Raw genomic sequence first — 20,746 nt, forward strand, 5'->3', positions numbered from 1 at the left:
TCAAGGTTTGATCCTAGCATCAGCCTTACCTACAGGCAAAGGACTTGGAGCTCTGACTGTTTGAGAATTTCCCAATTATTAAGCAAGGCATACAATCATTCATTTCATAATTACCACAGCCTCTTGAGCTAGGAATAGTATCCCCATTTTACATAACAGTGAATGAAAGTCTGCAAAAGAATTTGCTCCAGTTACATACTGGGAGTTGGTGGAACTAACGTCCTTACTCAGGTCGTGCTGGCTTCAAATACTAAACACATTCTGCACAGTGTCGGCCTCTGGGGCTGATGCTGCTCCCGTTGCAGAGGAGTGATGGGCTGGGAGGGTGATGCTGCGTGTCTCCTAGACCAGTGCCCAGGTCACATCCCCAGAGATTAACATCAGGTCATTCTTGCCGTTACAGGACCCTTAGGCCGATCAAATACTTCCTCTCAGGGGTAGTTTACACATAAACATTAACTTAATCATCAACTTCTCAAAGGAGACATTGAATGGGTAGGAAGATTTCATTTCCATTCAGTTTTCCATTTGCCCTAGAGTTAATTTTTTTAAAAAGATTTATTTATTTATTTATGCATACAATAGCTGGGGCATTTATGCATACAGAGATGTGGGGGGTGAGAGGATCCACCAGAGACAGAGTGGGGAGCAGAACAGGCCAACTGACTGAAACACACTGCTGAGGGGAGCAGTGGGCAAGACAGGAGAGGTCTGCTGCGCCATGTGGGTTGCTCCCTCGCTGGCTGGGGATCGAACTCATGCTGAAGTGGCTTCGCATTGCTTCATAGTGCCATGCTTAACCCCTTGTGCCACCAGGGAGGCCCTCTAGTGTTAATTTTTGACTCAACCTAAGCCCACCTTTTCTCCTCTAGAGGCTGATGTGGATGGACCATTTGACATTAAGAGCACTAGGCTCACAGGAATGGAGATTGGCATGGCTGTGGAGGCTTTGGCAGAGGCGAATTTTGGGGCAGAAGTTTCTCATTTCCAAGAATCCTCCCTCCGGTATCAGTTTGTTAAAATCTCATCACAGAAATTAGAAGACCTCAGAAAGAGGTGAGGCCATGGGAGAAGCAGGGGATGTGTCCGCAGAGCCCTGGGGTGTGCTCTGCTGTTGGCAAAGAGGCATTTTGCAGGATTTGTTGTTGATAGTCAGAATGAAGATATTGGCATCCCGTGCTGCTTTTTTTTTTTTTTTTTGGATAGTCATTCATTCATTAAACTGACAGTACTTATCCAATATATATTTGATAAAGCAGTAATTACCCAGTACTGTGCAATTTTATGATATTAGACAGGTGAAAATCTGGGTCCTTAACCATATTGCATTCAGTAAGACAGGGAACTTTATAGTGAGTGAGGAAATAGCATTGAAAAAGTAAATAAGCAAAATATTTAATTAAGGGAACAAAGACTTTGAATTTCTTTCTTTAGATAAAATATGCAGCAGTGTGCAGATACTGAATTAACTCTGTGAACGTGGTAACAGACAGATCGGTCTTAACAAGGAAACTTTTAAATCTTTATATTAATTTTAGAGACAGAGATGTCTAGTTAAATAGTATTTCTGTCAATACAAAGAATTATTAAAGGAAAAATCTAGTTAAAGCCTGATTTTCAAGGGCCTCCTGGTGGTGCAACAGTTGAGCACTGGGCTACGAAGCTGTCCGCAGCCTCTGGAGTGCTGGTTTGAACCCCAGCCACTGGCGAGGGTCCCACATGGTGCGACAGACCTCTCCTGCTGCGCCTGCTGCTCCCCTCGGCAGTGTATTTCATCAGTCTGCCTTTTCTGTACCCCGCTCTGGCTCTGGTGAATTCTCTCACCCTCCCCCGCTTCTGACTGTACCCAGTGCTTGTATAAATAAATAAATAAATTTTAAATAAAATTTAAAAACAAAAAACAAACAAACAAAAAAAACCCTGAATTTCAAGACCATCCATGATAGAATAGCTCTCTGCTGGCAAGTCTGTCCTTCAGACATAACTGAAAAAGAAAACCACAACCACCCACCTGTGTATCTCATTAACCATCACCAACATGGTGATGACCATCATGTCTTTCTCCCTGAGGGGGTGCTTTGTTACTTCCTAAGGTTGTGGAGTCTTGACAGGTGAGGGGGGCCTGGATAGAGAAGCTGCCATTCCTGGAGGATGAACAGGGAGGGAAGGTTGCAGGCTTTGGTCTCCCCTGAGTCTTGCAGGGAAGCTCCTCAGTTAGTGTGAAATAACACGTTGCCTCCTGATTGAGCCCTGATCAGCCCCAGAGCCTTGTTCTGGCTCTAGCACGAGAAGTGGCAGAGCATGATAGCCCTGCCCTTTGGGGAGAGCTCCCCTGAGGCTGGAGAGAAATCTGCTGCTACCAGTGTACCCCTCAATTCTGAGCAGAGGTCTGGGAATCAGGCTCTGGGTTAGTAGTGGGGCTTGGTTTGATGATGCGAGAGAATCATTGGTAATGGATTCCCAGCTTGTTCATCCACCCTCCATCCAGCAGGTGACCATTAACTGGAAGGAGGTGGGTTCCTACTTCCCCACACTCTTCCCTCCCATTATCTTGATAAAGAGGATCCCAAACCTGAAGTCATGGCGCCACCTAACTTGGGCAACACCGAGCAACACTCATGGGAGAAAAGGGTAACTGAGAACAACATGGAGGAGGGTATCAGGGCTGAAGTCAAGATTTATGACTCAGACTGGATGAGAAAACAAACATTTCAGAGGAGCAATCATGAAAAACCTCAACGGAATTTGAGATTCTGAATTAAACCAAGAAAAGCAGGTTCAGGACATCAGAAAGATATCCAGGGGGAAAAGTATTCTTCACTCATTACACTGTGTGGACACGCATGGCTGATGGGTATTAACCTTGTGATGCTGTGCTTCTTACCTTGTGCTTTTTAAGTTTCAAATTTTTATTTATTTTTTATTAAATTATTTTATTTTCTTACATTATTGTTCATTTTTGTACAACATTTCATTTCTGCCCTCAGGTGTAGCCCCCATAAATCTCCCTCTTCCCCATCAGGCGTGAACCGTCACCATAGTGCCTTGTGCTCTTACCTCTACTGTTTTGGCCCCTCCTCCTGCCCCACCCCTGCTGTATGATCAGATCTATAGTTTACTGCAAGGCTTGTCTTTTTCTGATCGTCTGGTTGGTTCCCCTGCAGTCCTCCTGTAAGTGAAAACATATGATATTTATCTATTTGCTTCTGACTTATTTCACTGAGCATAAACCCTTCCACTCCAAAGATGCCACTGCCAGTTGCATGAGTTTATCTTCTTTGTTGCTGAGTAGTATTCCATTGTGTAAATATCACCATATCTTCTTGATGCAGTCATCTGCTTTTGAGCATTGGGTTGTTTCCAGATCTTAGCTATTGTGAATAGTAGCACCAAGAGATATTAAATGAGTAAAAGAAAGATCTCTAGATAATTATACTAGATTGGAGCAGGGGATGTAACAGTTTTCACCTACAGGTATCTAAGATTATGAAGGACACTCTGAAGCTCGTAGCAGAAACTGGCGAAAGAATAGGTGCTGGAAGAGAATCTATTTTGGTCTCTCTGTGATCTAACAGTTGAGCTCAGAGCTAAAGAAAGAGAGGCAAACAAGAGCAGAGGGAAGTGGTCTGGATGAGGGAGGTCCTGCTGCAGGCCACTGTTGGGAGACTTCACAATTAGTGGGAGCCAGTGGGTGACAGCCTGGTTAACCTGGATGAAGGTGAATAAAATATGGCTTGGAGGGAAGGAGATGTTAGAGGACGCAGCACCTAGAGATGCTCTAATGGGCTTGACTGTCCCTGAAAGGACCACAGGAGACCCGAGCCTGGATGCTCAGTGGCCTCCCCCGCTGACAGCAGATTAAAGATTTTGTGATGTGTACACGGCCCTTACCTGGGCACCAGTCCCGTGGGACCTTGGGTAGACTCAGGGCTGACTCTCACATGAGAATGGAAATGAAATGTGTCTCCAGGGCTTCAATCCTCTCATCCCCACCTCCCTCCAAAGCTCTGTCTTCAGTCAGGTGAGGGAGCCCACCTGCAAGGACATTACTCCATGACACCCTCCTGCGCTGGCCACAACAATCACCCAGCACCCCTGCTTCCTCGTGCCTGCTGAGGCAGCTCCGCTTTCCCCCTAATGGTGCTGACGTGGCTCCCGGTGTGGTGGTCACATCCCTGAGGACTGTTCTCAGCCCCAGGGCGTGGCTACTCCAGCCTCGCTGGAGAGAGGCCCCGTGCTGAGATCTATAACCTGGCCTTAACCAGACCGTCTAACTCGGGAACATGCAGATGTTTCTCTAATAGGACCAGACTCTGCTGTTTCCTTTACCCCGGCAGAGTACAGGGGCCTCTCCACTGTGTACATGAGAGAGTGTTCTGTGTCCTGTGTAATTTTAAAGCCATAAGCCAATACTTTCCTGCCATTTGAGGGCTCAACTGTGAGAATGTAAAGTCTGCACTCTCCCAGGTCTTGAGGAGGAGCCCAATTCAGAGTCATGTGAGGAGGCATCGCTTTCTCTCTGATCCTTCTCCTCCTCCCTTATATCTCCAGGAAACTGTTGGACCCACAGCCCAGCTACATGAAACAATACCGGACATCAAGGAAGAACCTCTATGTGGTGACAAAGTTGGTGGAGCTGTTCAACAGCCCTGTGCTGCGAGACATCAGCCGTGGGAGTGTTTCTGGAGGTGTCTCCTTCACTTGGAATTCTATCAAGGTACAGGGTGGGAGCTCCTCGAGCACAGCCAGCCCAGCCTCCCTCCCCAGGGCCTGAGCCTGCTCAGCCTCTGCCTCTGGGGGTTAGAAGGTGCACGTTGCTATTTCCACCCGCCATGTGCAGGGCCTGACTCCTGGCCGGAGACCGCGTCCTTACAGCCTCATTTTGGTGCTCCTCTGTGTGGGACCATTCAGTGATGACCTATAGGAAGTAGATCTAATAGTGGGATATGTTATCTTTTACATTTGGAGAGTGCTGGATCCTGGGGAATCTGAAGGTGGGGTTGCTCTACTGTACCCATGTTCAGTTTCATGCTGGAAGAAATGAGGCCCACCGTCTCCAAACCGCAGTGGTCAAAGTTCGTATGTGGTGTGATATCCTGATTGAAAAGACTTAACGAATATGATTTCTATATTCAAGCACACTAACATACATAGTGATTCCCAATGACCATGTATAACACTTTGACATAATAATATTAATCAAATGATTTTTTTTTATAATGTTATTTTCTAGGACATATGATTTTTGGGTAATTTGTGCTCACTTATCAGATTTAGAAAGTAAAGAAATAAAATCCCATGTTGTGAACTACTTTCCCAAATTCAGTGATATTTCCCTAGAAGAGTGTGAAGAAGCTTCACCCAGATCATTAAAAAAGTATCAAATTATTATTAGTTTACATATTTCAATGTGTGTGTATGCCTTACAGCACCCGCCAGCAAAGTTCTAGTGCCATCCCACTATCAAATTGACCTCCTCTGCCTTTTCCTTCTATCTCCTCACTCCCGCCCCAATTCTCCACAACCACCATATTTTTAAGAGTCGTTTTTACTGTATATTGTCATGTTTGCTTTGGTTGTTCATATTCCTCATATGAGCAACACTATTTGGTAATTGTTTTTTCCTTTCTGACTTACTTGCTTAGGGCAATCACCTTGAGTTGCACCCATGTTGCAATAAAATGCAAGTTTTCATCCTTTTAGAGCTGAGCAGTATTCCTTTGAGTGTGTCTACTACAACTTCTTGATCCACTCATCCAGTGATGGGCAGTTAGGTAGTTTCCGTGTCTTCATCATTATTAGTAATGCTGCTGTGAACATAGGGGTGCACAAAAATTTTCATATTAGTGCTTTCATATTCTTTGGCTAAATGCCTAGGAGTGGTATTTCTGCATCAGATCAAGGTCAAAAAGAAAGACAATGTGGTAAACTCAGTGGATACTTAGCACACAGATATCTAATAGCACATTCCTTGTTTTATTGTTTATCTTTAAAGTTGTATAATCTGGATCCTTCAATTAACAATGCATCCATGTATTCAAGAGCATTTTAAGATTGATAATGGAGATATGATACCCTGTGTCAAAACAATAGATAGCCTCATTCAATATGGTAATTTTTTGGCAACATTCTTATAAGCATAAGGTAGAAAATAATCATGGAGATTATCAGTGTTATTTACTAAACTTTTTTTGAGGGGGGAAATGATGAAGAATTGAGATGTTCAATAGAACCAATAATATGTAGAATATGAAGAATAAAAAGTCCCATTTACTTACCAAGTCTAGTTACGTATATCTAGATGTAACTTCTTTCAGAAATAAATGGATCTATATGGAAATAGTTTACTGAAATACAGGGAAATCCTGAATAAAGAAAAAATGAAATCATGTTCCTTCTACATAATTATATGTTAAGGAGGCCAATGTTATAGTAAAAAACAGGTTTAAATAATTTCAAACTATATACTATTTTCCTTTTACTCTGAGGAGAGAACTGATGTACTAATCTAAATCATGCGGAATAAAAAGCATATTAAAAGAATCTAACAGTGTTTTGTAAGAACACAAGAGCCTGGGAGAATTGTCTATCAAGTAATCATAGTGGACTTCTCAGAAGAAACCCTGCAGTCCAGAAGGAAGTAGGATGATATAGCCCAAGTGCTGAAGGGAATAAAAAACTGCCAACCAAGCACATTATATCTAGAAAAGGTTCCGTTAAAAAGAAAAAGAAATAAAGGATTTTATTTTAAAGGTAAATATATAGACAGATACAGAATTCTGTAATGCCGAAATATAATGTTGGTACCTACATCATCTTTATTTCTGGCATTGAACTAAATGTCAAGAGCATAAAATTTAATTATAACCATAAAACTGTTAATAGATATACAGTATAAAGACACATAAAGTTTGACATTATAAGTGGAGTGATAACCGTAAAGCAGTAACTTCTCTCCTCCCTGATAACCACTCATTTTACAGTCTCCACAGTGTTACCTTTTCCAAATCTCATACAGTTAAATCATACAGCACTTCCTTTTAATATTGATTTCTTTCATTCAATGATATGTATTAAAATTCCCCCATGCCTTTATGGTCTGTCTTTTTAGTGGTGAATAATATTCCAGGGTCTGAATACACCACTGTTTATCAATCCTATCTATCATAGGACATTTTGGTTGCTTCCAAGTTTTGCCACTTATGAATAAAGCTGATTCTAGACATCCATGTGGTGGTTTTTGAGAGGCAAATTTTCAATAACTTTTTAGTAACTAATAAAGAACATGCTAGATTTTATGGTGAGAGCAGTATGCTTAGTTTTGTAAGGAATCACCACACTGTCTTCCAAAGTGGATGCACCATTTTGCATTCTGACCACCAATGAATGGGAGTTTTACCCTGACCATGGTTCACATGGAGGTTTTTGCTCTGGTAAATTATGATCTTCTTCCCCTACTGTTCGGTCTCTCCAATTTTGAGGACATTGGGATTCTCTGCGATGTGAACTACTCTCCTGACAGATCTCAGAACAGTTGTTGGTGACTTTCTTTCTTTAGGTTTTTGCTTGTTTTTAGGGTGGATGATGACTGCCAGCCTCCTTTCCAGATCTCCTTGACTTTCAAAACCAAGTGTATATTTGACCATGTTCCTGGGCTTCTGCCCCCAGGGTGAAGGAAAAGGCAAGTACCAAAAGCAGAGTGATCTGGTGCTGAGTCTAAAGAAGGGCATGGTGATGGCCTACAAGAAGAAGCTGCTGGTTTTTGAGGATGACGGTTGGAGTAAGTAGAGGGTGAGGGATGCACATGGGTCAAGGGGTTGGGTGTGTTTCTGCTGGAAAGAGAAATGAGTGGAAAAGAACATCAATATGAAACCTGACTTCTCTGACTGTCAGCACCCTTTACCAACTGTCTGGAGCACACACATCGGGCCCCCTTCAAGGATGGCCTGATGAACTGTTGTTACAGGGATTCTGAGTCAGTGTGAAGAATGAAAAATGGGTGCTCAGCATGGGGTTGTGATTGGCACTGGGCAAGGTTGCCCTTGGGCAGACCATCTCTGATCCTTCAAGGTGACTTTTCTTAGCAACTCAACTGGGGAGCCCCAGGATCTCCCTCTATGGGGTTACCCACAACCCCCAAGTGAAAGCCTGCAAGACATCAGCAGAATCACAGACGTTGTAGACAAAAGCCAAACCACATAGGCAGGAATTTATCTGAATCTCTTCCTCCTTCATTAGCCTGAATGGACAGTCCCCAACACACTCACTTGGGTTCTGACACCACATGTGTGAACTGTTTGCATCAAAGAGCAGTGTGTAAACTGGGTGACATGAAGGCTGCAAACCACCAGCTCACATTCATTGGACTCTCCATTCCCTAATTGAAGTCCCATCTTCATGTTGGCCTGATGCAGCTGGGGGCAGATCCTGGGGATGTCCTCAATCCCCACCCCTTACTCCCCCCTAATTGCAGCATCTGGTCAGGGTCAGGTCCTGCTGTCAATTACCCCCTGTCAGTGACTTTGTATAGAAAGGCTTGAGCTGTCCGGTCTTGCAGGGTCAGTGTCTTTTGCTTCTGGAGAAAGTCCAGCCCTCCCCAGAGCAAGGCCCTCCTGAGGGCTAGAGAGGAGGGTGGTGTCCCCAGTGTAGAGGAGGTCAGAGACCCCTGCAGAGGCAGCGGGAGATGATTGTGCTTTATGGTCATGGCATATGACAAAGTGCCACATCTTCAGGGAGGGAGGAGGAAGAAGGCCCATCATCAAACAGGTTTTGTAAGTGCAGAGAATGAGCTGAGAGAAGCTAAAGGCCCCCACAGGAGCGCTGAGGCATGGACAGCCCATGAGGGGGCGGGGCCAGCTGCTGTTGCACAGCTTCATGCTGATGAGCAAGGGAAGGCGCCTTCACCATGTGCAGGGGAGGTGGACACCGGCTCACTGATCTGATTTCATCCCTACAAGAAATCAGAGAGGAAAATAAAGTGCAGCCAGTTCAGTAATTTGCAAATATTTGCTGTGAGACTGTGGAGAACATCAGACTCTCTGGGGCCGGCTTCTCTCTAACTCGGAAATGAGACCTGCTCTGCAGAGTGGGGGGAGTTAGAGAGGAGTGTCTGGCACAGAGCGGTCTCTGCCCCCAGCCTCCTGCAGCCTCCCAGGACCTGATCAGGGGCTCAGGTTCCTGCCTTCTCACAGCCCCTCACCCAAGGGCCCTCCAGTTATCCCCCCTGCCGCCAGCCACTTCCCCTCACAGCCAAGCCCGGAAAGAATCTCCACACTCTGTGTCCTCCCCTCCCGGCCTCGCTGCCTCCACCCGCTGCAGTTCACCCCGGAGATCACGTCTTGGCAGGGCCTGCTTGGATGCTCCTCTCCCTGGATGCTGTGACATGATTTCTGGGCTCCTTTCCTGGGCTGTCTCCGTTCTGTGTCTGTTGTGGGCTCAGTCCTTTGTGATCACTTACTCTTTGGTGGAGGCAAGTCTCAGGCCTCTGGACATTTCTCTACAAAACCACCCGGGAAGCTGGCAGGGTGGGGGAGCACAGGAGAGAGGAGACTAAGGAAAGAGACCTGGCAGATGGGGCAACCCTGCAAGGGGTTGGGGGGAGCAGATCCTCCCCTCCACAGGCAGGTCTCTGGTGGAGCGAGTGGCACCCATGGGTGCAGATCCCAGGGTCTTCTCAGCGTCAGACCCAGAAGGTCCAGAGTGAGGTCAGGGGCTCTGAGTTGTAAGAAGCACCCCAGTGCCTCTGATTAAGGGGTTTCCAGATCCCTCTGAGAAGAGCTGGCCACACTGGTCTGCAGGAGCAGAGCTGGGCAATAGGTTTGGGGTGGGGAAGCCTCCAGCAGGGTGACCTGGCTCTCCTGACCTGGCTTCTTTTCCTTTCAGATGTTCTTGATGACTCAGATGATACGAGGAAAAGCTTTCCAGAAGGTGAGTTCCCAAATGGGCATGTTTGACTTGACCTTGACCCAGTGGCCCAGAGATACTGAGGGTGCTCACCAGAGCCTCAGGGGCTCAGTCCCCTCCCCACAGTAAACCAGCCCCTCCTGCACAGCCTGCCAGCTCCCTTGTTTTCACTAGCAGGACCCTGGAAAACACATAAAAAACAGCTTTTCCATTTAACAGTGGGATGTCACCTGTGTGTGTGTGTGTGAGTGTGTGTGTGTTTCTGTGACTAACTCTTGGTGAGTGAGGCCTTCTTTTTTATCTTTCCAGTGAAGTTTAGTAATCGGTCATTAGGGAAGTGATTTTTTTTTTTTAAGATTTCACTTATTTATCATACAAGAACTGGGGTACAGGCCAGAGGGGTGGGGTTAGTTGTTTTTGTGCCAGGAGAGCGGGATCTGATCCCCCGGGACTCAACTCTACACAGCAGAACCCCCACATGCTTGCAGTGGGCTCCTTCCCAGGGCTATGGGATCTGGTCCCCTGGGTGATGGGCAGCAGCAGGTAGAGAGGAGGGGGTGGGGATGCAGGGGAAGAAGAGCAGGAAAAACCCTCCACAGTGTCTCAAAAGTAAATTTGAGCATGTATAAAAGACATGACGTCTTGTGATTCTCTTTCCAGAAATAACAGAGAAATTCTTCAAGCTAGGTGAGTGTTTATCAAGCGGGAACCTGGGCTTCTGGGTGGAAACTCACAGGCTGACACCCCTGGAGCTTCCCTGCCACTCGGACAACCAGATTCTCCCCCATGTGCACATTGTCACATCCCTCATCTGTTCATCCATCCTCCCTCATCCACACTCAGTCCCGCCACCCTGATGAGGCTGTGTCGGAAAACAGGCACTGATCTCAGTGCAGGGACTCTGGGGTTCAGCAGTGAACCCCGAGACAGTAATGCTGCCTCTTTGGAGCTTCCTCTCGTGTGAACTCTCACCTCAGCAGGTCTCTTTGATGGCCCCTCAGGTGCTCTGGGAGAGGTGAATTCCTTCTAGACTCAGAAGACACAGACACAAGTGTGATCTGTAGGGAGCGGTGTGTGCCTGGTGCTGCTGCATGTGCTTCACATACTTGACACCCCGGTGATTGTTACCACTGCCTCATTTATTTATTTAATTTTAATTTTTTAAAGATTTATTTATTTGTGCCTGCAGGAACTGGGGTACAGGCCAGAGGTGCGGGGTTAGTTGTTTTTGTGCCAGGAGAGTGGGATCTGATCCCCCGGGACTCAACTCTGCACAGCAGAACCCCCACATGCTTGCAGTGGCCTCCTTCCCAGGGCACTGGGATCTGGTCCCCTGGGTGATGGGCAGCAGCAGGTAGAGAGGAGGGGTGGGGAAGCAGGGGCAGAAGAGCAGGAAAAACCCTCCACAGTGTCTCAAAAGTAAATTTGAGCATGTATAAAAGACATGACGTCTTGTGATTCTCTTTCCAGTAATAACAGAGGAACCCTTCAGGCAAGGTGAGTGTTTACGGAGAGGGAACCTGGGCTTCTGGGTGGAAACTGACAGGCTGACACCCCTGGAGCTTCCCTGCCACAGAGACAACCAGATTCTCCTCCATGCACACATTGTCACATCCCTCATCTGTTCATCCACCCTCCCTCATCCACACTCAGTCCCGCCACCCTGATGAGGCTGTGTCGGAAACAGGCACTGATATCGGCACAGGGACTCTGGGGTTCAGCAGTGAACCCCGAGACAGTAATGCTGCCTCTTTGGAACTTCCTCTCGTGTGAACTCTCACCTCAGCAGGTCTATTTGATGGCCCCGCAGGTGCTCTGGGAGAGGTTAATTCCTTCTAGACTCAGAAGACACAGACACAAGTGTGATCTGTAGGGTGCGGTGTGTGCCTGGTACTGCTGCATGTGCTTCACATACTTGACACCCCGGTGATTGTCACCACAGTCTCATTTATTTATTTTATTTTATTTTTTTAAAAGATTTATTTATTTATGCATACAGGAACTGGGGTACAGCCCAGAGGTATGGGGTTAGTTGTTTTTTGTGCCAGGAGAGTGGGATCTGATCCCTCAGGACACAACTCTGTACAACAGAACCCCCACATGCTTGCAGTGGCCTCCTTCCCAGGGCGCTGGGATCTGGTCCCCTGGGTGATGGGCAGCAGCAGGTAGAGAGGAGGGGTGGGGAAGCAGGGGCAGAAGAGCAGAAAAACCTCGTATCTTTGAACTAATTCTTGGGCTGGGAATTTAATTTCTCTTCTAGAAATGTGGTATCGTCCTGTAAGTCCCATCCCCCCCATAGGTGAGTGTGTGGTGGGGTTGGGGGAGGAATCCTTCCTGCCACAATCATCTGCGCCCGGCAGTTGCCCCTGCCTTTGGCACCACTGCCCTGGGCCTGGCCCAGCACTCTGTCCAGGGGGTTCCTGGGGCTGAGGGTGGGGAGGGTGGGCCTGATGGGCAGGAAGAGGTGCTGCAGGAGGGAGGCAGGGTCGGAGGGAGAGCAAACCCTCCACAGTGTCTCAAAAGTAAATTTGAGAATGCATAAAAGACATGATGGCTTGTGTTTCTCTTTCCAGGAAGCATAGAGGAACCCTTCGGGAAAAGTGAGTGTTTATCAAGAGGGAACCTGGGCTTCTGGGGGGAAACTGACAGGCTGACACCCCTGGAGCTTCCCTGCCACTCAGACAACTGGATTCTCCTCCATGTGCACATTGTCACATCCCTCATCTGTTCATCCATCCTCCCTCATCCACACTCAGTCCCGCCACCCTGATGAGGCTGTGTCAGAAAACAGGCACTGATCTGGGCACCAGGGTCTTGTGGGTGGACCCTCAGGTGCTCTGGGAGAGGTTAATTCCTTCTAAACTCAGAGGACACAGTCAAAAGTGTTATCTGTAGGGTGAGGAGTGTGCCTGGTGCTGCTGCATGTGCTTCACATACACGATCCCCGTGATTGTCACCACAGCCTCATTTTACTTATTTTATTTTAATTTTTAAAGATTTATTTATTTATGCATACAGGAACTGGGGTGTGTGTGGGGAGGTGAGTGGTTTCACCAGAGACAGAGTGGGAAGCAGAACAGCGGATCTACTGAAATACACTGCTGAGGGGAGCAGCGGGCGAGTCGGGAGAGGTCTGCTGCACCATGTGGGTAGCTCCCTGGCTGGCCAGGGATGGAACTCATGCTGCAGAGTCTGTGGACAGCTTCACAGTGCTGTGCTAACCCCTTCCACCACAAGGAAGATGCCACAGCCTCATTTTAGATGTGGAAACCGAGTCCAGAGCAAGGAAGATTCTCATCTCTACAGCCCAAGGCTGGAATCCTCATTATTCCAGAAAGATCCCATAAAGGGCTCCTTGCACATTTCTTACATATCCCAAGACACCTTTAAGAGTCTCCATCTCTGCTCCCAGTGTCTGCCCCCTCATTTCAGCTATGTCCTCATCTTTTTAGCCTATTTTGACACGTGCATCCCCAGAGCTCAAACACATCACACACAGAGATGCTTCTTGTAGCAGCTTGAAAACACATGAGTTTTGCTCACATTAATGGGGACAGGATTATCCCTGAAATTTTTGAACTTAGGAGTTATTTCCATGTCCTGGATGACAGATTTCGAGTGCATGAAAGAAGAGATTTCCAGCAGAGTGGAGATGGTGGCTTTACTGTCAAGGAACATTCAGAGCATCATATTTGTTAATATCCAAGCTATGCTGGGGGACCGACGGGCTCTGCAGGACCTCATGGACACGGTGAGGGGGCCCCACAGCTGTCTGGGGCTGATCAAACCTGCAAATGGTGTATGTTCAGGAGATATGGCTGCCCAGAAGGAGACAGGGGGAAGGAGACTGTGAGTAATTGTAGGGAATTAGAGGGCCAGGTTTATGCTGCCCACATAGTGCAGGTTCTCGGTATCCCTTGGGGGTTAGAGAAAGACATTAAACCAATTTTTGGTAAATTACTTATAGATCATAACTTATAGGCAAAATTGTATGACAATATCATCATCATCATCATCATCATTCTTGCCTTTTGCAGCTTGACCAGGAGAAGCCCTTGGATCATTTGACTGGCCCTGGTGCCACCATCCTGGATGAGATGGGAAAGATCTCAGGGTACCCACATTTTGCCCAAGTAGACTTCATCCTTTACCTACTTGAAGCCATAACAGGTGAAAGTGATTTAAGGGGCTGTGGGAGAGCCTCAGGGTTGGTGCCCAAAACCCCATAAAGGACTTTGTTAGCTGCCCCCTCTCCAAAGAACTTTGATGAATATGGTTTTCATCCTCAAAGTGGTCCTCACTCAGAGGGGCCCATGAGGTAAAGTAACATGAAACTTGACCTAGACAGACCAGCCCAAGTTCATCCCCCTTCTCATGGGGTGGTGGTTCCAGCTTCCAACCTCAGAATCCCACCCTCGGGACTATGTGCTGTAGCACCTTGGAGACCATCCCCAAAGCAGAAGGAAGACTCAGAGGACAGGAATTGAACTAATAAAAACTTAGTGGGTTTTATACTTCTGCCTGGAGTTCTGCTTCTGGGTTGTTTTTTTAGGTATATTTTTTAAAATATTTTATTTTTTTATGGACACAAGAGCTTGGGTGCAGGTCAGAGGTGTGGGGAGAGGGCTGAGAAAATTCACCAGAGACAGATTGGGGCTCAGAACAGGTGGATCGACTGAAATACACTGCTGAGGGGAGCAGCGGGCGAGACAGGAGAGGTCTGCTCTGCCATGTGAGTCAGCTCCTTGGCTGGGGACCAAATTTGCCATGGTGGTGATAACCCTGAGACTTAACTCCTAGGCCACCAGGGGGGCCCCCCTCATGGGGTTTCTTAGTTCACGCTGTTGGGGGGTATTTGACTCCTCACTCTTTTCCCAAACACCCTCTGTCCCCAGTGCTGAGTGACACCCAACATGCTCTGCTGGCCCAGTCCATGGAGAAGAGGATCCTGCCCCATCAGCGGGAGCTGGTGAGAAATCCCTGGGGCCAGCATCCACGGGGACAGGGGGAGGAAGGCAGAGAGAAGAGTGACTCTGAGGAAAGAGAGATGCAGTTTCTGCTGGGAGGGGAGACCCCATCCCAGTGTGGCCACTGGGAAATCCTGCTCATGTCCTTCTGGAGAACAGGCCCAGTGGGTGTGCAGGTCTCAGTTTCCATGGTAACCACCGCAGAGGCCTCAGAGTTCTAAAACAGTCGAACAGGGATAGAAGTTTAGGAGCTCAGGGCTATGAGGAACACCCCCGCCTGACTTACATAGTTCCCATTTAAATTGCTTTTCTGTCTGCGTGTATGTATGTATGAGTCCACAGGAGTGTGTAGAGTTATACATATATTCACACACTGCACACATGTACACACGCACCTACAATTCCTAATACCTTTGTTGTGTTAGTATGTTAGTCTCACCAGTTAGCAACCCAGGAACCCATGATCAGTAATTTCCAGTAACATGTGTGCAAGATCACATTGAGCACAAGAAGGGACCAGAATGGAGTCCTGTCCCCATAACCAGAACTTTCTTTCCTCCATCACCCTGTGTCACTCTTCAATGTTGGGACAGAAGTTTTCCTTTTCTCTGCTCAAAGGCTGACCTGTGACTTTACGCCATTACTTCTAGGTACGGAGCATCCTGGAGCCCAACTTCAAGTACCCCTGGTGCATTCCCTTCTCCCTGGACTCCCAACTCCTCGCTCTCCTTCAGGATGAGGGTGTGGCCATCACCTATGGGCTGCTGCAGGAGTGTGGGCTGAGGATGGAGCTGAATAACCCCAGGTCCACCTGGGATCTGGAAGCCAAGGAGCCCCTCTCTGCCCTTTATGCAGCCCTATGTCTGCTGCAGCAACTGAGTGAGGCCTGAGTACCCCTGGGGTGCAGCAAGTCCAGGGAGGTCAGCCTCACCCACCTGTGCGGTGGTGTCCTTGTGGGCTCAGGAGTTAGGGTCCCACCTCTCTGCCTTTCACGGTGGGACCAACAGGGACTTGAGGGAACATTTTGGGGTGATAGAAAATCTTACTTGCTCAGAAGTCATTATTGGTCAAAACTCACCATAGTGTCCTGAGGAATGGAGCATTTCACTGTATGTAAATTTTACTTTGAAACTGTGTAAACAGATGTTGAGTTTTAGTGAATATGAATTGTGAAGTGGTTCCAGTGAATTGTGTTGATATCTATAACTTACTTTGAAATGCATCAAAAAATCAGGTGTAGGGGTCTCCCTGGTAGCCTAGGGGCTAAGTTTCAGCGCCATCAGCTCTGTGGGCTCAGTTCGATCCCTGGCCAGGGTGGTAACCCACGTGGTGCTCCAGACCTCTCCTGTCTCCCCTCAGCAGTGCATTTCAGTTGATCCGCCTGTTCTGCTCTCCACTCTGTCTCTGGTGAATCTTCTCACCCCTTCACACCCCTGGTCTACATCCCATTTTCCTTTGCCCAAATAAATAAATGATTATTTTTAAAAAAAACACGTCTATTGATTCCGGTAGGAAGAGATCTGTGACCAGGAAATGTGGAACGTGTTGATGACACGGGACCATGGCTGTAAGATAGACTAGAATTCTCTTTTATTCTTGATATATTTTGTAAGCCAGAAATTGTTTTGAATAAAAACTTACCCCTTAAGTTGTGTGAAAAAGTAAATATACACATAAAGGAATGAGATGAGTGTATGTTATGAGTGTATGTGCACACGGGTATCGTGTATATATGTTCATGTCTATGAATATATGTAAACATACGTAAAGATACAGATACACTCCTGCTATGAATGTATCTCTGCATGTACATGCATCAACACAGAAGTGGAGACATATGTTATGTGTCATGTGTACGTGTATGTGTGTGTATCATTGAGCACTTACACAATCACTAACGTCACCTTAAAGAACAGGGTCCCGATCCCGCCAGCTCTCTGGAGTCCCTATTTGCCTCTTTTGTGTGACCCCCAGGCTCCTTGTCGCTTTTCTAATTCTCCTCCCCACCTGAGCTGCCACCAGGAAGTCCACCTGGATCCTCCCTCTCCTTAACCCCACCTGCTCCTCAGGTGAACTGTTGCCTCATCCCTCCTCACCTGGATGGGCTCAGGGGCCCTGAGAACTGCTGGCCCCTCCACCAGTCTCCTTCTCTTCAGGTCCCCTCCGAGGCTGGGGTCTGGAATCGCAGCAGCCACGGGTGCTTAATGCAGCCCCTCCAGTCCCTCAGGGGCTCGGCACAATCACCGGGGCCCCCTCCACGTGACAGCAAGGGGAGGAGCCCCACGAGTTCACCCCGGCTTCTCCACCCTCCCCACTGCTCCTGCCTGTCCCCATTCTCAGAGTTGATTTCCTCCCCACTGGCAAAGGTGAGGGACCAGGGCTTCTCCCATTGGCCTCTCGTTCTCTCTGCTGTTCACCAAGACCTTATTATTGGTGAATCGCCAAGGACTGTGACCGTGTCCCCACGTGGTTTGCTGCCCGTTCTTTATTCAGGCGGACCCTGTGCTGACACCAGTCATTGTATTATTTCATCTATGGATGACCGAGTTCTGTGGCCCATCAATTTTCTCAAGAGGCTCATTCCCTGAGCATCTTCACCCTAGAGAATCGCTGCCTCTTGTCTTTACAGGGACGCACACCTTGGGGTGAGGTGACTTTCTTAGGTAGTGCCTTCTCCTCTTCAGTCTTTTGTGACATTGCAGACATTCAAATGGCTCCAGGTGCTGATGGGTGCTGTGAAAGATGAAGTCACTCAAGTGTTCTTCCTTCTTCAAATGAATTTCCTTTTGCAAATGCCTGCCTAGAGAGTTCTTTCTTCACCCCTGATATCACACACTTTTCCCAAGCTGTGCCTGTGCGTCAACCACGGGCTGTGACTTTTCCTGGGACACCATGTGTTTTGAGCTGTGAGCCGGTGCTTTCATTTCAAGAAACATCCTCACCTAAGTGACTATGTTCTGGATTCTATTTTCCATCCTCTCCGTATCGCACCTGCTTTTCTTCATTTAGGGTCTTCCATATGTCTGTTCCATCTTGTCCCATGTGTACACCTTTGCTTTTTCATCGTCTCTCTGAGTCATCACAGGTCTTGTTCAGCTCTCAATGGTCATCACTCAGTTTAGAGGTTGGGTTGTTTGAGCCCCATCTTGTTTCCTCAGCTTTGCAATCTCCCTTTGCATGTAATTCTATTAGTTCATCTTCCCATTGTTGAAGCGTTGCCATGTGAAGTAATATCTCACAAACTTACTCTAGACCATGAAACAATGATGATGTGCCATGTTTTTGTCACATCCTGTTGGGCCGTGTGATCTCTTCAAATTGGGTATTTCACTCTCTCCACTTTCCTCTAGTGTGTCTGCATGGAATCTCCGACATCTTTGTTTTTTATTTTCCGTGTTACTCATTACCAACATGGGCGCTCTGGCCGAACACTGTGTATGAACAAAGACATTGGTAGGGTTGGTGAGTTTGCTTTCTCTCCCCCTCGTGCATCACTTTAATTGAGACCTGTTTTTCTTCACTTTAACTGAGACCTGAAAACTGTTGTGAATAATATGTCTTCTGAACCTAAGGTCACAGGCTAAGGTCACAGACTTGGAGGGTGAAGGGCTAACCTGGGCTCTAAGCTATATATGTTTGATCCGGATCCATACCATCTCGTGATTTTCTAAAATCTTGGACTTTATGTATGGATTCTCTCCCTTCATCCATCAAGGGCCATTGTCCTTACACAAATGACTTCTGATACCATCTCCCTGCACACCCGGGCCCTTTTGTCCAATACTGTGATGATTGGATTGTGGAATCTTAGACCCATGTGAATTGAGGTCAGACTGTAACTGGATCACCTCCATTTTGTAACAGAAACCTCTAGAGCAAATCCTGGGACTCAATGAACTAAACTTTAAGCAATCTTTGTTCTCGTTCCCCTCTATTACCTCCCTGTGATTATTCTTCAAGTTTCAACTAATACATTTCTTTTCAATGGCATTTCCTGGGTCTCATAAAGCTGATTGTTACGCCTCTAAGAAAAACCTCTTTGCTCCTTGGAGGTTGTGAGAATATAAAAAACAAATAACTCCTGACTGTTGCCTGATCTTGACCCTGAGGAGACACTCCCTGCTGAGAGTGTCAGACCCCAATCCCCATGATGCCTGGACTGCCCAACCTTGGACCTGGAAATGTGCAGCTCCCCACTTCACATCCTGAACCCCCTCCCTTCTGCCCACCTCCCCACTTCACATCCTGCGCCCCCTCCCTCTCGACCCCCCTTATATAATCACAGACACCTGGCACTTGGGGAGCTGGGTGTCAGGTTCCTAATCCCACTGAGTGCCTTGGTGGCCACCCTGAACCAGCTCCTCTGTGAAGAGACAAATCCTGGCTCTGAGTTTGACCATCTGGGTGATGAGCCACTGACCGGTTTGCTTGCTCACAGGCTTCATGTCTCCCCCACACTAGGGGGAGTGGAGCTGACTGTTTTGGGATCTTCCTTGCTGGGGACCTTCATTCAATGTGGGCTCCATGTAGCCAGCCCAGGATCCCTCAGCGGCTCTAGCTCCTGTCCTGGCCTCCCCATCACCTGCTTCAGGTCCCTCATCTCCTGATCACAACTGTCAGACCCCCCTGCTGAGACTCGGGCCTTGTCTCCCCACTCTTCCCATGTCCGCAGAGCTGCGTTGGGTAGCACAGGTCTTTCCTGGAAGCAACATCTGCTGACTCCACAGACAGGAGAGTCAAGTCTCGTCCAATCCACTCCATTAACAGGGAGTAGTTGCAGGTGGACCCCTCCTTAACCAGGTGAAGCACTGAGGGCACTACAGGTTGTGTGTGTGTGTTTGTGTGTGTGTGTGTGTTTGTGTTTGTGTGTCTCCACACATGTGTGCGTGTCTCCACACACGCGTGCACACAGCCTCTCTGAGAGGCTGCGCCCAAATGTCCCAGGCTGGTCTCCAGCTGAGACTCAACATCACGGAAGGGAGAGCCCAAGGACTCTGGCTGGCTTTTCAGGGCTCTCTGTTCCCCCCGGGTACGCAGTCACAGATTCTCCCGAGGAGTCCATACCCACAGTGTGGGTGTTGAGGTAACCATGCATTTTGAAGCTAGTGAGAGACAAATGTAGATAAAGCCTGCATTGTGTTATAAGGCATCACATCTGCAGTTTTGGTTGAGGCTGTGCCGAAATCTCATGCGCTCCTTTGTGGCACTGCGGGGTAACCTGGGGAGGGCTCTGCAGCCCTCCAGGGGAGCTGCTAAGAGGGGTGGTGTAGAGTCAGGAACAGGACACTGTGCAGGTTTTCTGATCCAGCAGACCAGGTAAAGGAGGAGTTAGAGTCCTCAGTGGTTTTTTGCAGGCTTTTATTGGGGTTCACCAGGCATACGGCAGGCAGGGGTCCTGGGGGGCCGGGAGGCTGGCAGTCCTCCCAGCCCCCAGCAAATCCTCACTCTCTCTGGGCTCTCCGGTGATCTCTGCTTCTGCTTCTTTACTTCTCTCTCGGCTTTTCTCTCGGCTTCTCTTTCGGCTTCTTTTTCGGCTTCTATTGCCGCCCTCAAAAGCACAGTCTTAGCCCAGGTGAATCCCTTCTACCTCGGCCCACACCCTACTCCAGGTGCCCGCCATCAGGCATGCATTCAGGTCCGCAAGGATCCATCGTCTATCCTGATGGCGGGAGGGCAGAAAAGCCTGATACCTTTTACCTTACCCTACAGGTGGCTTTGGAAGAAACAAAGGCTGTTGGATTTAGGGACATGCTTTTTCTAGTGCTGAGGCCCCCTCCCCGTTGGGCACCCTTCCACCCTCTCTCCTGTCTCCCCGTGCCAACATTCCAGTCTGGCCAGCTCTGAAGGTGACTGAGTGTGGGTGGTGGCTGTGAGTG

General features: G+C 47.9%; 1 protein-coding gene across 1 annotated transcript; it reads left to right on the forward strand.

The window, feature by feature from the left end:
• The first annotated feature begins 3,998 nt into the window (after positions 1 to 3,998).
• Positions 3,999 to 15,797, forward strand: LOC119248209 (gasdermin-C-like). The gene is made up of 11 exons (XM_037515187.2): positions 3,999 to 4,021; positions 7,669 to 7,780; positions 9,883 to 9,927; positions 10,564 to 10,590; positions 11,374 to 11,400; positions 12,164 to 12,202; positions 12,477 to 12,503; positions 13,515 to 13,654; positions 13,953 to 14,073; positions 14,799 to 14,872; positions 15,521 to 15,797. The coding sequence occupies exons 2-11, from the start codon at positions 7,729 to 7,731 to the stop codon at positions 15,758 to 15,760; spliced, it is 792 nt and encodes a 263-aa protein (XP_037371084.2). The 5' UTR covers positions 3,999 to 4,021; positions 7,669 to 7,728; the 3' UTR covers positions 15,761 to 15,797.
• Positions 15,798 to 20,746: the final 4,949 nt, after the last annotated feature.

Source organism: Talpa occidentalis, unplaced genomic scaffold, assembly GCF_014898055.3.
Source record: "Talpa occidentalis isolate TD23 unplaced genomic scaffold, MPIMG_talOcc4v2.1, whole genome shotgun sequence".
NCBI classification, from domain to species: domain Eukaryota; kingdom Metazoa; phylum Chordata; class Mammalia; order Eulipotyphla; family Talpidae; genus Talpa; species Talpa occidentalis.